This window comes from Polypterus senegalus, chromosome 6, assembly GCF_016835505.1.
Source record: "Polypterus senegalus isolate Bchr_013 chromosome 6, ASM1683550v1, whole genome shotgun sequence".
In the NCBI taxonomy this organism is placed as follows: domain Eukaryota; kingdom Metazoa; phylum Chordata; class Cladistia; order Polypteriformes; family Polypteridae; genus Polypterus; species Polypterus senegalus.
This window is the reverse complement of record NC_053159.1, coordinates 149,568,559-149,585,346: the sequence shown is the minus strand read 5'-3', so window position 1 is coordinate 149,585,346 and position 16,788 is coordinate 149,568,559. Positions and strand designations below refer to the sequence as shown.

At 34.4% G+C, this 16,788-nt stretch overlaps 1 protein-coding gene across 2 annotated transcripts in view; it reads left to right on the top strand.

Annotated features, from left to right (window-relative positions):
* spopla (speckle type BTB/POZ protein like a) overlaps positions 1-16,278 on the top strand; it is a 110,802-nt gene extending 94,524 nt beyond the window's left edge. Inside the window, exons 9-13 of one of the 2 annotated variants that reach the window (XM_039757374.1) lie at positions 6,022-6,077; positions 6,668-6,790; positions 8,038-8,180; positions 8,277-8,330; positions 15,770-16,278. In XM_039757374.1, coding sequence (XP_039613308.1) covers positions 6,022-6,077; positions 6,668-6,790; positions 8,038-8,180; positions 8,277-8,330; positions 15,770-15,914 — 521 coding nt within the window. In that variant the 3' untranslated portion in view covers positions 15,915-16,278. The remainder of the gene's footprint in view (positions 1-6,021; positions 6,078-6,667; positions 6,791-8,037; positions 8,181-8,276; positions 8,331-15,769) is intronic. The other variant, XM_039757375.1, reaches the window with a different exon arrangement.
* Positions 16,279-16,788: the final 510 nt, after the last annotated feature.

The following is a 16,788-nucleotide window of genomic DNA, read 5'->3' as shown; positions in this document are numbered from 1 at the left end:
GAATGCTGTAATCATTTAGCTGCTCATTTAAAGCCGTTTCTAGAATTTTACTTATCCCTCCTGTTTTGTGCGTTTCTCAGGAACAGCAGTAATAATCCTGGGTCAAATTGACCCAGGGCATGTTTAATTATGCAAAAGTGCCAGAAACCAAAAACTCCCAATAAACATTGTTTATATGTCATTATTAATTCAATTACTAACCATTTCAGTAAATATTTAGTGTAGTGGTGTTCTTAACCTCTCACAGATCATAGTTCAATGAGGATAATTCACTCGTTTTTCATAAAAAATGCATTTTAAAACTTTTTTTATTTACACTAGGGGGCTCCGCCCTCTGCTTGCTTCGCTCGCCCACCCCCATGTTTGGTTTACCGGATATACAATACAGCACAGTTTATTTTTTGTATAGCCCAAAATCACACAAGAAGTGCTGCAATGGGCTTTAACAGGCCCTGCTTCCTGACAGCCTTGACCCCCTAAGGGCTCATTTATACTTCACGCTCAGAACGCGTACGCGTCCGCATCATGGCTGCCACGCGTTCCCAGCGTTCATTTCACGCGTCCTTTGAGCAGGTCCTCAGAAATTAACGCGACGCGTGCGCGAGTTGCAGTACCAGCAAAAAGTCGGGGCGCAGTGTGCTAAAAGTCGGAACGTGACGTCAGAGTCTCTGTTTACTATCTACATGTGACAGCAAGCCTCTATGGAGATCCTTCGGGGATCGATGTGCGCGCTTTGCTGTTTGATAAATGGTTCAAAGTGTTGAAGCAAAATGCCGACATACAGATGCATTCGTGGTGCTTTTATATTCAAGCGTCGCATATTCCCGATCGTAATGACAAGATACATTTTAAAAGTCTCATATACTATCTTTTGTGCCGTCTATTTTTTATTTTTTTACTTTACCTGCTGTCAGGTACAAGAAGCTCGTAGCGATGAAAAACTGGGATGACGTTTACGATGGTCTGCTTTAATAATAAAGTAAACTACGAGGTTAAAGTGGACATTTCGAGATTAAAGCCGAAATTTCCACTTTAATCATAAAATACACGTTTTCACCGAGTCTTTTATTTTTTTCTCAGTGGCTCAAATACAGTGCTATACATTATGTTGGCGATGTGAAGTTGGAAAAAAAATAGACGGCACTGAGACTTTTAAAATGTATCGTCACATGTAGATAGTTCCCGAATGTAATGACACGATACAGTTTAAAAGTCTCACATACCAGTGTCTTCTTTTTAATTTTTTATTACGAATTACATTCGGGAACTATCTACATGTGACGATACATTTTAAAAGTCTCAGTGCCGTCGATTTTTTTTTTTTGCAACTTCACATCGCCAACATGATGTATAGCGCTGTATTTGAGCCACTGAGAAAAAAATAAAAGACACGGTGAAAACGTGTATTTTGTGATTAAAGTGGAAATTTCGCTTTAATCTCGAATTGTCCACTTTGACCTCGTAGTTTACTTTATCATTAAAGCAGACCGTCAGAACGCGTCATCCCAGTTTTTAATCGCTACGAGCTTCTTGGACCTGACAGCTGCGGCAAGCAGCAAAAGATCACCACACAGAACAAATTAAATGTCTGATATTCCAACTCTCTGCACATTTAGAATCTTTAGATTCATACTTGATATCACTTTCATGATGAAATGCATTAAAGTGTGTATGTTACATTTTACATATAATTTCATTTAAATAATGAATACTGTTAATAATTACACACATGGGGGTGACACGGTGGCGGAGCAATGGCACTGCTGTCTCGCAGGGAGTTACGTTGCTGGTATTTCTTGCTTGTATTCCACACTGTGCTCCGGTTTCCTTCCAAAGATATGCAGACTTGGGGATTTGGTGCCACTAAAATGACGCTAGTGTATGTGTGTGCTTGTATTCACCTTTTGATGAGCGGAGACCTCGTCCAGGGATTGTTTCTCAGTCGTGCCCAATGCTTGTTGGAATGGACACATCCCTGGATTGATGGATTTAATCAATAAACATCCTTTTCACAGATATTGCGGTAAGGTGTTATCGGAATTTAATAGGTGTTTTAGGCAATTCACAACACAGAGAAGCCAAACATGTTCTCACCGTGATAATATCTCGCACTGCCACCTGGTGGACTCCTCCAGCTTTACGTAAAGTACGCGCGCAAGTATAAACACTTCAACGCTTGCGTAGCAGGAGCGTCCGCTGCAGCATGCGTCACGTCGCGTGAAGTATAAATGAGCCCTAAGAAGACCAGAAAAAACTTCCAAAAAAAAAAACCATTGTAAGGAAAAAAACAAAGAAACCTTGGGAAAGGCAGTTCAAAGAGAGACCCCTTTCTAGGCAGGTTGGGCGTGCTGTGGGTGTCAAAAAGAAAGAGGTCAATACAATACAGTACAATACATCATCAAAAACATCATCAGATTTTCACTCAGGCCCTAAAAGTAGATAAAGAGAAACCAGTTAAACTAATGAGACAAAAATATTATACTTGATCATTTATTTATTAAGGAAAATGATCAAATATTACATATTTGTGAGTGGCAAAAGTACGTAAGCATTGCTTTCAGCATCTGGTGTGACCCCCCCTTTGCAGCAATAACTTTAACTAAACGTTTCCGGTAACTTTTGATCATTCCTGCACACTAGCTTGGAGGAATTTTAGCCCATTACTCCGTACAGAACAGCTTCAACTCTGGGATGTTGGTGGGTTTCCTCACATTAACGCTCACTTCAGGACTTTGACTTGGCCATTCCAAAACATTAACTTTATTCTTCTTTAACCATTCTTTGATAGAACGACTTGTGTGCTTAGGGTCGTTGTCTTGCTGCATGACCTACCTTCTCTTGAGATTCAGTTCATGGACAGATGTCCTGACATTTTCCTTTAGAATTCTCTGATATAATTCAGAATTCATTGTTCCATCAATGAAGGCAAGCCGTCCTGGCCCAGATGCAGCAAAACAGGCCCAAACCATGATACTACCACCACCATGTTTCACAGATGGCATAAGGTTCTTATGCTGGAAAGCAATGTTTCCCTTTCTCCAAACATAACGATTTTCATTTAAACCAAGAAGTTCTATTTTGGACTCATCCGTCCACAAAACATTCTACCAATAGCCTTCTGGTTTGACCACGTTATCTTTAGCAAACTGCAGACGAGCAGCAATTTTCTTTTTTGGAGAGCAGTGGCTTTCTCCTTGTAACCCTGCCATGCAAACCATTGTTGTTCAGTGTTTTCTTGATGGTGGACTCATGAACATGAACATTAGCCGATGTGAGAGAGGCCTTCAGTTGCTTAGGAGCTACCCTGGGGTCATTTGTGACCTCGACGACTATTACACTCCTTGCTCTTGAAATGATCTTTGTTGGTCGACCACTCCTCGGGAGGGTAACAATGGTCTTTAATTTCCTCCATTTGTACACAAGCTGTCTGACTGTGGATTGGTGGAGTCCAAACTCTTTAGAGATAGTTTTGTAACCTTTTCTAGCCTGATGAGCATCAACAACTCTTTTTCTGAGGTCCTCAGAAATCTCCTTTGTTTGTGCCATGATACATTTCCACAAACATGTGTTGTGAAGCGCAGACTTTGATAGATCCCTGTTCTTTAAATAACACAGGGTGCCCACTCACACCTGATTGCCATCCCATTGATTGAAAACACCTGACTCTAATTTCACCTTCAAATTAACTGCTAATCCTAGAGGTTCACATACTTTTACCACTCACAAATATGTAATATTCGATAGTTTTTCTCAATAAATAAGTGACCAAGTATAATATTTTGTCTCATTTGTTTAACTGGTTTCTCTTTATCTACTTTTAGGACTTGAGTGAAAATCTGATGATGTTTTAGGTCATATTTATGCAGAAATACAGAAAATTCTAAAGGGTTCACAAACTCAAGCACCACTGTGACACTGCTTGGATGCTGAACACCTGGCCTTTCCAAAGTTTTTCTTCTTTTCATTTATGATATCGATCTTGCAAATACTTCTTTTACAACCTGCTTTAACCTCAATGTTTACATCAGGGTCAGGGTAGCTTCTTGCCATTAATTTGTGCACATTTGGTTATCTCTGTGTGCTTTTCATGTTGGATTGTATAAGTGCGGATAGTGATGGGTCACTTCACATAGATGTTCCTCTAATGAGCGCATATTTTCTTGTCCAGCACATGCACAGTCAACATGTACAGGACTTCGTAATCAAAAAATTGTGGAGACATAATTACTGATGAAATTTATATCACTTTCACCCTATTGGACTCCTCACAGCAATGTGGAAACTCGAAGTATAAATAGGCCTTTACACAGCTGACATTTGTCTAAACACACAATACCACCAGCCTCAGTCCACTTCCAAAACTGTTTACAATTGTATCTTTGGAGTTTTGAAGAGAACACCCCCCAATTTCACAGTGAATTTCTTTTTAGAATTGATCACATCTTCACACTTTGAAGAGGGCCATTTTCCCCCACCCCGTGATTGTTGAAGAAGCAGATTAAACAGTGTGTGGTTATTTGTTCCACTTCAGTCACTGATGATATTGATAACAAAATAACCCTTGATTACTATTAAGCAAAATAAGCAAAATTTTCTTTTCCAAAAAAACAGTACACCACAGAGTTTTTTAAAGTGGGAGAAAACTTTATTTTTATATAAACTTATAAGGCAACAAAACACATTATTTTACACTTTTGATCCATGCATGTTTTCAATTCTCTATATCGTCAAGGAGAGAAAGCATTGGAATGGAAGACATTTTGTTTCATACAGATAATTGTTTCTTCATTAGAATATCTTTTAAAAAAAATTGTCCACCAACATTTAAAAAGACGATTTTGAAAAGGATTAGTGTGACAAGTGTGAAGGCTTTCTTTAGTAGGCTGTTTAGAAGGGCTTTTCTTAGTAGCCTCTGGTGAGACAGTATTCAGTCCATGGAGATTTAAATTTTCTTTGGTTTTGTCTTTATATAATTTTTCTTTACGTTCTTAAAAGATATTTTGAAAGGCAGTACTAAAAGTCTTGTGGGTCTTTCTTGTTTTTTGTTCAATGCGGAACCGTAGGAACTGGGAAGATATAACTCTTTGAATATTTATTTTTTGACAACCGTGTCTCATATTTTTACTGTATAGTCTGCACAGCACATAAAGATTCTGACTTTTTATGGAATGTGCAATTTTTTTATTTCTTTCTCAGTTTTTATTTTTTATTTTGCAAAATAGACATTTTGAATATATATTAATTAGATCAGATCACTCAAATCATTCTTTTAAAAACAACTTAAAACTATTTTTTTCAGGAAGGAATATAATTTCCTCTGACATTCTGACACTTCTTTCAGTTTATCTCTGTCCAGGTGTATTTCTGCATTTTACTCTCGCTTATTGTCTGTTATTCAACTTCAAAGCGTTGTGTTTCTTGTATGCATCTTTGTTTGTTATAGTGCTGATACTATTTTGTATACAATGTTGTTTATTTGGTCTGTTTTCTGCCTTTTTCCTGTTGTTCGTTCAAGAGTGCTATATAAACAAAATGTATTTAGCTGATTAAAATGGTCCTTATGAAAAGAAATATCACAATAGAACTACTCACTGTTAATGTATTAACATTGAATCCAGTGATCATTTTTAAATATTTTGTGGTACACATATTTTTGTAAATACCACTGTCCCTTACACTCCCCTTATCTTGTGGTACAAACAGTAGGCTGCAGATCTCTAGTAAGCTTTACACTTCTCTTAAAGTCAGTTTCTAAATTTGATTAACCGTTGCATACCACATTGAGTACCTAAGTAAAAATCTTTTTGATAGTTAGTAGACTGCAGCTTTTTGCTTGTCTTTTTCTTATTTACTGTGAAACAATCAAAGGGACTGTGAAGTTAGTTTCTCTTTGCACAAATCTTATTTTTAAAGTTTTTAGACTGTTGTGTAACCCAATGTAATGCAGTTTATCATCATTTATGTGTAATTTTTTAAGTATTTAAAACTTTGTATTCTGAGTTTATTTTTTCTCTTCTATAGCACGATCACCTGTTTTTAATGCAATGTTTGAACATGAAATGGAAGAAAGTAAAAATGTAAGCTACTCTTGGTACTCTTTTTTTTTTTTTTTTTTGCCACAGTCATTTTAGAAAAATGGGTTGGATCTTCCTCATGATCAATGCAGTTAGTAGCAAAAATGCCATTAAGTCAATATTCCTAAGCCTTGTGTTTTAATCAGCATATTTTATTTCGTGCATAACATATCATTTTTATAAAACTATTACAGTAACATTTAAATAATAGTTGTTGTTTTTTTCTTGCAACTGTTTTAATTACGATCAGCTTTTGAACAAATATTTCTGCTTTTTAAGTAAAACCTTATTGTTTGGTATTTGTTTAATTTATGTAACGGTCTTCTCTTAACTTTAAGATTATTTAAAATGAGTGAATTCTTTAAATATAAAATATGTATAAATACTGAGAACATCAATTATGTTGTCTGTTAGGCTTTTTTTAATCTGAATTTACTGTCTTAATCTTCTTTATTTATCTGGTTTGTACAATGCTATATACTGTATGCCCTGCCATTCGTTCTTAAACTCTGAAGTGCCTTGAGCATGGGAAAGGCGCTATATAAATAAATTGTTTTATTATTAACGGTAAAAAAAAATTCTGTTAATTGCAGAACCGAGTTGAAATAAATGATGTTGATCCTGAAGTTTTTAAGGAGATGATGAGATTTATATACACAGGAAATGCACCAAATCTAGAAAAAATGGCCGATAACCTTTTAGCAGCAGCAGACAAAGTAAGTAAAGTAAAATCAAAGTAATTATGCAACTGTTTTGTGTTTTAAATGACATTAACAGAAATTGAGTCTAGACATTCCTCTTTTCTTAGCAACTACCAGTACAACTGAAAGAAATTCTCTCCAGCCTGTCATAGGCCTGCCCTAGCACTCCTCTAGTGAGATGTGCGTAACAAGATGCCTAAACTATCTTAATGTCAAGATACTGCTCTGAGGGCTTCCTATAACTTTGACCTCCTCCTCTTTGACCTTCTTCGAAAAGAAATTCCAGCAGCCTTGCTTAGGGTCTTAATTCTGGCTGTTCATACAGCCATCTGATTTTACACCCCCTCCCCAAGGTCATGGCATTTAGTGGCAAAAAAGCCACAATTGTCACTATTCATGAGTCAGTTTACATTTTAACACTACTTGTCTGCAGTCCTTTGACTCGTGCACTATTTTTCATTGTGAAAGTGCTCTCTTAGTCATATGGTCTCTTTTTTAAAAAATGTTTCAGCAAATAAAACACATGTGCATGTACCTCTTTTACTTAGTTTATGTTAACAGATAATTGATTTTTTTTTTGGTTAAAGTTTTAAAGGTTCTTATTTTCAAACTGCATTCTATATCACATGTAAGATTTACAATAAAACAATATATGTTCCAACAATTAAAATATGATATTTTAACAGATCACATAATTTCAAAATTGTCTGGCTAGCTTAAGTAGCATTATGGAAATGGCCTGAATGTCGTTAGGGTAAAATGGTAGAAGAAAAGGAAATTTCTATAAAAACATGTGTATTGCATAGGCTTATTTTGTTGGTAGTTGAATATATTGATATATATTATTGATATATATAATATTAATATATTGCATGAAACAAGGCAGTGAGCCTTGAGGGTTTTTTTTTTTTTTTACACATCACTAATTACACCATCAACAAAGATTGGTTAACCCGTTCTAAAGTCACTCATGCTTGTGAGATTTCATGACACCATCTCAGCTGTGCATAAAAGATGAAAGTCGTCTTCAGTTCATCCTTTTTCCACACTTTTATTTTGCCTTGATAGTGGAGTATCTTTGTTATTTTTACACACAGAACTTTTGTTAGAACAGTATAAGCGTGTCTAATTTGTACACAGGTTGTGCTATGTAGAATTTCTGCATAGTGTGTCTTTTGGAAAGAAAGATTAGAAGTGATTGAAAATGTTTCTCATTTTTGGAAGAAAAAAGTAATAATTTATTCCTCTCCTTATTTCCACAGTATGCTTTGGAACGCTTAAAAGTTATGTGTGAAGAAGCCCTGTGTAGCAGCCTTTCTGTAGAAAATGTTGCAGATATACTAATTCTAGCAGACCTTCATAGTGCCGAACAACTAAAAGCACAAGCAATAGACTTTATAAACAGGTATGTTTATTTTTTTCTGTAATCATATGTATAAGTTGATATCAAAATTGCAACCTATGTTTTTGTTTTTGTTTTTTTTCTTACCTTTCAACATAGGTGCAGTGTCCTTCGGCAGCTTGGCTGTAAAGATGGAAAAAACTGGAATAGCAAGTAAGGAAAGGAGGGGTAGAATTTGATATTCTATATTCTTGTTTTCCAAGGAATAAAGGTGAAATGTAGGTTTGAAATAAAGGTAGATATAAAAGACAGTAAAAAAATTTGTTAAAGTAGAGTTGTGGAAAAAGTTTCACAGGAAGGCATTTCGAAGAGTAATGTGGTGAACGTCAGTCTGACCCCTTTTAATTTTTTTAATTGTTCATTTTTGTTTTAGTTTTATTTTAACGGATACAGTCGTCTTACGGCAGTGGAAGCTTTGAGTTGCCTGACATTGTGGTACTTGTGCTTATGTCACAACCCTTATGATAGGCACAGAGAAATATTCAAAACCTTAACAACCGTTAAAAGTGATGACCTGTAAGAGGTTTAATACTTAAGCACTAAAAAGAAATAAAAAAATAAAAAAAACTTCCAGGTAAAGCTGTTTCACTTTTTTAATAAAAAGAAACAAAGAAATCACTGCTTCACTTAAATAAAATCCTACCTAATGGCACTTCCTCCCAATACAAACACAATATGGAGTATGTGAAGGGTGGCATCAGTTGCATATGCAAACAGAAAGAATAACTAATAGTTATTTCCATGCTGAAAAGAAGGTAAAACACACATTAGTTTGGCGGTGTATAGTCTAAATGTGATGTGTTTGTTAGTCCTGGGGAATCTGGACTAGTCCTTTCTGTAAAATGCAGCATGTAAATATTAAGATGAGCAAATATTTTATTTAGATGTAGGGCTTACAGATGACAAAGCAGTCCTTTAATAAAAATCTGATCTAATTAATAATTCTTAAGTCATTTTGACACCTGTGTGATAGGCTGCTTTAGTATTTCATGTTTCTTGCTAATTCATTTGTTGTTCATGCCAGTTCCTATTTTCTGCAGTTGTATTTTTACTAGTCATGATTCAAGTTGGGATATAATTAGTGAAAACTGACAGACAGTAGGGAAACATTTAAATATCTCAGCTTTTTGTTGCTTAATTACGTATAACTTTCTTTTTCATCTATGACTTGAAAGGTGATACGTCACTTCCTCAAAAAACTATGAGAAGTATATTATGGTATAGCTGCAGCATTGTTGCCTCCCATAAAGACAAACCACATTGTTCTGTTCCCAAGCCTGGTTACAGTGATTTCATCACAAATGACTTACAAGACATGTGCAGGAGAAAGAAGAAGAAAGAGAATTGCTGGCTTCAGAAGCTGTCTTTCAAAGTATTTGTGGATGTTGAGTGTTTTGAGCCATGCTGTGTCAAATTAAAAAAGCCAGCTCACACAGATCAGCGCATGTTACTAAGACAAACCAAATCTCCTGTTGGATACCTTTTCATCCAGTCTTAGGCAAATTCTGTAAAGAGCTTATATTAATAATAGCACAACGATTTTCTGCAAATATCTAGTGAAATCTGTTGCAATTAATAATTTTAGTAGGCAATCATACGATAAATATTGCCAATTTTAGCAATCCAACAGGAATTCTTATAGCATTGGTTTAGAAGACTACCACTAGTTTTGTGCCTTTGAAATAAGTAGTGCCATATCCTATATTTAATAAACTCTGCATTTCTATTTGATTTTCCACAACTTGTTCTGAATGTTAAATATAATCTGCAGGGTTACCAACACTGTTTTCAAGCGTATTTACATCACTGTCACCCTTGTTGCCTGGCGGTGATGAGCATGGAAAAAAAAATTAAACAAGGATCAGAAAAGGAAGCACTTAGAACAGGTAGGGTTATGCAAAGGGTTATCCCAGGATTACAGTTTAGGCAGCATAACATTTAAAAATAAAACTTGTTACTTCCTATGAAGGGGCCATCTAGGCATGTGAAAAGTCTGCAATATGTCCTTCTGCTTCCCTGTTAAAACATGTCCCTGCTATTTCAGGTTCCATAAAAATTGTTTCGCGTAATCTAGAAATAGGTTCAGTGATCTGTTTTGTGACTCTCTCACCTGAGTCTTTCCTTGAGGATTATCAAACCACTACATTTCAGGTAACCCACCACTAATGCAGTGATAATAATAGATATTCAACATATAGTGCATTCATTTTGCATTAATATTTAGAAACATGTTGTCCTGGTGATCTTTGAATCTGTTTAGGTTATTGGAGGAAGTCAAATACACAACCATATAACTTTGTTACTAATAGGATAATAAAAAATCAATGATTGAAATACAAATCTATTATAATTTTTGTAATGCCAAATTTTATTAGGGAAATTATCATTGTGATTGAAAGTGAAAGTAAACTTTCAGGTAGTTAAAGCTAAAAGGCTCTTGTACACTGAAATATCACTGGCCTACTCGTAATTTCAAGTGGTGTGTTAAGTACCTGTGTTTCTTGCAAAGAAATCTGGATCCGAGAAGTTTTTATAGAACACTTAACATACTGTATTGGCTGCAGATACAGTACTTACTATACTGGTAATGATTATGTAATAATTACCTACATGAGTAATACAAAACACATGTATGTGCTTATACATTTAAGTACATAATTTGGTGGGGCCGTTCCAAATCATGTAAATTATAAAAAAATGTGTGTACAATGTAAATCATTGTAAAAACATGTAAATTATAAAAAATGTATATACAGTATACACATGTGTATATATGATGATCTGTGATTTGCACTGTAGTGAATCAAGAGCTTCTCTTTCGTTAAATGAAACATTCAAATTGAAATAGAGAGAGAGAGAGAGAGTGTGCAGTGTTTACTGACTGGCAGACACTGATACTAGCAAGGCAGGCAAGGTCTTGAACCCAGTAACATACAGTGGAATCTCAAAAATACTGTAAGAAGAGACATTAAACAAAAGTGGTTTTACAAAACATGTTATTTGAGATGTTACATGAAGTTGTTAAATTTTATGTGGAAAATAAAAGTTTCCTTTGCGAATATTTCATCATGCTATTGTGTAAAACCTGCTGATCTTCAGTGTTTAAGGTGGTTAGAGAACAATATCCGTTTAAGTTCATATCACCCAGCTTTAATTGCAGTATTTCAGGATGCATTTTTGTTGGCTATAGTCTGTTCGTAGCTGTCTTTAAAGTAGTAAGTTGACAAGGTAGTGTTAATGGTAAAATAAAACCTATAATAAATACTTACTTTGATTTGGTAATTTTGTGTTCTGGAAAAGTTTTTATTTTACAATGGTTGCTTCCCTTTTGTGTTGGTTAATTTTTTTTCACAAAATGATAGAGAAAAACACTTTAAACAAGACAGTTGTTTAAGTTTAAATGATTGATGGAGGTCCGTGCAAAGTCGTGTAGTGTTTTTTTTTTTTTTTTTTTTTTGCTCAAATGCTTCTGTGAACATAACATATTCATATGTACATGCATCCTGAATGCTGCTTCACTCTTTTGCTAAGTGTGCTGATGTTATACTGGCATCTAATTATGGGATTTCTCTTACCATGCACAAAGGATTTTGAAAATACATGTGAAGCAAATTTTTAGGCCTTCCCTTTTTTTCCCCCCCCTCTTTGAGATTTCACAATATGTGAAATTAAGTACCTCGACCTTGTGTAATGCTTCTTAGTAACAGTCGCATTGTATATTTGCATATAAAGTATTACTTGGTGCTAAAGAGGCATTTATACTGAGATGCCCTATAATTTAATATTTATAAAATTTATTTTAGTAAACCTGTAATAAAATATATAGAACATTGCAAGTGTTATTTTTAAACATGAATAGCCTAGTGCAACCAAAATATGCTTTTAATAATATGTTTTTGTAGTTCTCTGTGCGACAAATATGACTGAACCAGAAACCCCAGTAAGAGTCTTTTCCACACCATACTGTATATGCAGACCATGGCTACATATTGCGCCATATACTCAGTGTAAGGCTTTTGATGGCTGTTGTACTAGAGGGCTGTTTATCTAATGCAACTGCTGATGAGCAAATTAGTTTGATACATCAATATTACAACGTTTTCTTTGAATTTTAGAAATTCTCCTTCTCTAGTGTTTTAACTTGGAAAGGCTTTTGAGTACACCTCTCTTCAAAACACATACCTTCCCTAAAAGGTGTAGATATTTTTTTATTGTGCACTACACTATAATATCTAATTCTCTTTTCCTCTGACATTTGATATATAAAGTCCATACTTTAATATTGTGCTGTTGTTTCAACCCAATTGAAGAGTCCCATTCACCCCTGATCTGACTAATGCACTTAGTTCCCTGTTAGTAGAGTAAATAGAAATATAAGATAGAGAAACAGGCAGTTAAATCAGTTTAGGATTACAGTGCTCAAAATAACAATATTAAGCAATCGAATTAGCAAATGTGAAAGCAAAGTAATATGTAGCAGCTCACACCATACAACCTGATAATACTAGATGTTCAGTCTATTAGATTATGCTATTCTTGCGTTCCTGGTCAGTGTTTTAAGCTTCTCAGAACTGCATATGTATTTCAGTCATGACAATGGTGGAAGACTCTTATATAATTATACTTATATGTGGTTCTGCCCCATTTGTCTGGACTCTAAAACCTGTGATGTTTGCCTTTCAGAGCTCATAACACTTTCCTGTTTCAATATGGCTATATATATCTAAATGTGCCACACAACCTTACACCCAGAAGCAAGTATGTGTGTTTGCATGTGGTTGTAGTGATAAACACAAACCCCATGGTATTTGTGTTTAATTTAAACTGGTTCTTATCTCTAGTAAAGCAGCATTGCTAAGATTCTGGGCTTGTGTGCCTCAGAGTCTTTAACACTTTTTACTTAATTATCAAAATATTAAAGCAGTTCTTGTCTGAATACAAAAGCATATTTAAATAAGGTACAGTTTGCTTATAAACTAGCAAATTTTAGTACAGAGACAGAAAAGTATCTTTGTAAAAGATCTTAAATTATAGTTTAAATCATTAAAAAATGTGCTCCTTTTAGAAAAGTTCTGCTTCTCTCTTCTACATCTAGAAAAATAAGGCAATCAAGCAACATCTTGTAAAGAGAATAATTTAGCTTTAAATGGGAAAAGTATTTGTTTATACTTTAGTCCTCACTCCCAACCCACCTTCCCCGAGAGAAGGAAAATATTTCTTTGTGCAACCAGAATGCCCATCCCAGTCAACATAATGTTAGAAAATCTAATTAAAAGTGCAATCATTGTGCTTCTCTTAAGTAAATGAGAATGTTGGTACAAAATAGAAAGTTCAAAATGAGTCTTTTAACCTGTTTTTTTTCCTAAGGCTTATAAACCTCACATACAACTGAAACTGCTCACATTTTGTTATGGGATACATATTTTAGCTTTTTTCATTCATCTAATTTTAATAAGATATACCTCAGTGCAGCATAGTAAGTAAATTTAATAGTAATGCTGAAAGAGTCATTAGCCATAAATTCCACAGAAATCCTATAATGAAATGAAACTTTATTATTGCTTGTTGATATGCAATCTTTCATGGAAATGAATGCACATAGGAATTATTTCACAGCGCATCACAACTAAATGAAATCCTTTCAAATTCAGGTTGCTGTTTTATTAATTTAATTGGTGTAAGTCATGTGAAAATATTGTCACTTTATAATTAATACAACATAAGAGAGGGTAACCTTAGCAACTTTTCATTTGGGAAAAGCTTTCTCTTCTTGGTTTGCCTGCCTGTTTTTAGACATGCACAGATTGATTTACCAAGTGATCAAAATTAGGTTGTTGTCCTTAATTAATGAATTGGTTATAACTTTGTAATTTGATTACTTTTGATGTCTTTTAGTTAAAATTAGAGAAAGATTCATCCATTATGTTGGAATGTCTTATTTACAAGACACGGTTGAGATGATTTAAGCTAGTCTAACTTTTGTATATTTGTATACCATACTTGGTATTTTTTCTGGAAATGTCAATAAACATGTCAAAAAATTTAGAGATGAATTTTATTTTGTTAAAATAGGTCAATAAAAATTAAATCCAAACCAGAAAATGTACATATTAATAATTTACTGACCAAAACCCAAAGTCATTTTCAGAAAAGTAGAGCAATTCCAGAATCATTTTCTATCCTGTACAGTAGGATTTTCCAACCTTTGGTGCCCTCACCCCAGGAGATGCAAGATGGCATTTCAGTGGGTCTGACAAAGAGGAAGGCTGCTCAATTAGCCGAACGAGTGAAGTGCATTTTCTGACTTTATCATGGTGCATTCAGGGGTCTTGCAATGTGCCATTATTTTTAGGTTATTTATTAGTTAGTGCTCCTGTTTCATGATAATGAAAAGAATTTAGCATTGCATGCACAATAGACATCTGTGAATGAGCTGCAGAAAGGAGCATTCTCGCAAGTTCTTTACTGCTTGTGGTAATAGTGTTTATGCTAGCCTTGATCGTGAAATGTCACTGGTTTTGAGGTTTTAAATTTTTGCCAGGTCTGGACAAGGGGGACTGAATTGGGTGCAACACCTCCTGCTTACAACTCAGCCCATCTCTCCTGCTCGCGATGCTGGCAGTAGCACAGCAATTTTAACTGTGTGGTGCATCTGTTTTTGAACTTCAGTGCATGTGTTGCATCTGTTGCTTCACTGTGGTCCCCAGTTCCCCAAACCCATCAATTATTGAAATGTCATTCACTATTTAACACTGTTAACTTGGTAAAAATAGGCACCATGTAACCAACTGATAATCGTTTGTGCATTGCTCGCTGGTTATGTTCATTATGATCAAAAAAGAAACTGTTTATTGTTTACTTAATTTATGTAATATACAAGTTTTTCATTAATTCATTTTTGATTATTGTAATTTTTGACATAACACACCTTTTGAAGTTAATAGCCTCTTATACAAACTTCCAGGCTCAAGATTTTTTCTTTATTTATCCCGTGTGCAAGTTCTGCATACCAATTAACTGTACTTTTGACTGTGTAATTAATCTCCCATCCCTTCTCCTTAGATATTTAGAATCTTCGATATTTTACTAAAATTTCATACATAGTATACCTGTGAGAAAATTGTCTAATTGAAATTTCATTAAATAATTATTTAAAACTGTAGTAAAGATGTAAATCACCACCTGTAGTTCACATTATTACATATCTGCTTAATTTCCACTTTAAGTATACTATTTTAGTAGTTTTCTATTGCTTAGAAACTCTGTGTGTAAGCAGTATTTGTAGCTTTGTTGCCTATAGTGAAAATCAGTTGGAAGTTAAAATGCTATTTGAATTGTTCATATGGCTTATTACCTTGTAGAGTTTGACATTCAATTAAATATTTACCATTATGTGTTTATTTAGTCTTTTTTTGTGCAGTAAATTCACTAGAATTTACATAAGTTATCCTTTTTGTGTGACTCTAGTTTAACATTTTTATTTTTTGCTGGTTACATCATACAATACTGTACTGTCCTAGTATAATTGTAGAATTCTTGATAAGATTTTTTTTATATATGGTTACATAATGTTCCATCCATTTCATTTGCAGCCATGCAACAGACATCATGGAAACTGCAGGTTGGAAATCAATGATTCACTCCCATCCTCATTTAGTAGCAGAGGCCTTCCGAGCACTTGCATCTGCACAGTGTCCACCTTTTGGCATTCCACGCAAACGTCTAAAACAGTCCTAACTGTTCAGAAGAATCAAAGACCTTCAAAAATACTGGAGCATATGGAGGTGTTTCCAGCTTATAATAGGATGATACTCTTCTTTGTAATTGGAACACATACTCAACTTTACTCTCTCAACTGATGGATCAATTTGGCTTTTTTCGAATTTAGAAATGATTTGCAGTTTCTCAGTCATTTTAAATGGCTTTTCAAACTTCTGCCATTATACAGAGAATTTCTGATGTGTTTTCTGTTTTGTACCTCAGCTCAAGCAAGATTTGCCAGAAAGCATTTTTTCCCATAATGCAGTAGAAACCAGATTTATTTGCAACATAACTGTGGATTATTTTAAGATTTAAATAATTAAAGAAGATAAGGACCCAATTTGAAATGGTCTGATGTATAATTTTATTTTTTCATAACATGAAGTTTTTCTTGTAATAGTGTATTTCTTTTTATTTTCATAGCTTCAAAACATTGAAAATATCAAAGGAAAGAAAATGTTGCCTGATACTGCTCCTCCCAAGTGTGCTATTGAAAAGTAATCTTAACTATTTTGTGAAGATGGTTTATAGTTATTTCAGATAAGAAATTTGTTTTTAAATATACACAATAGTTTACGTACATTATGTTTTTTTTTCCTTTTTTAGACACATTTGTTTATATAGTTGTCTATCCAGGTGGTTGTTTTCTCCGATTCTCTTATTTATTTTCGTCTAGTCTTGCTACTGTATAGCCCATATTTATCTTCCCCCTCCCCTCAATTGGAATGCATATTGTAATTATGTAATTTGAGAACGATCTAGTGCATCAACTTGTCCCTCAACGAAAAGATGTCCCATTGGACAAGAACTGTTTTAATAATCCCTTTTTGACAGGTATGTTGAGTTTCCT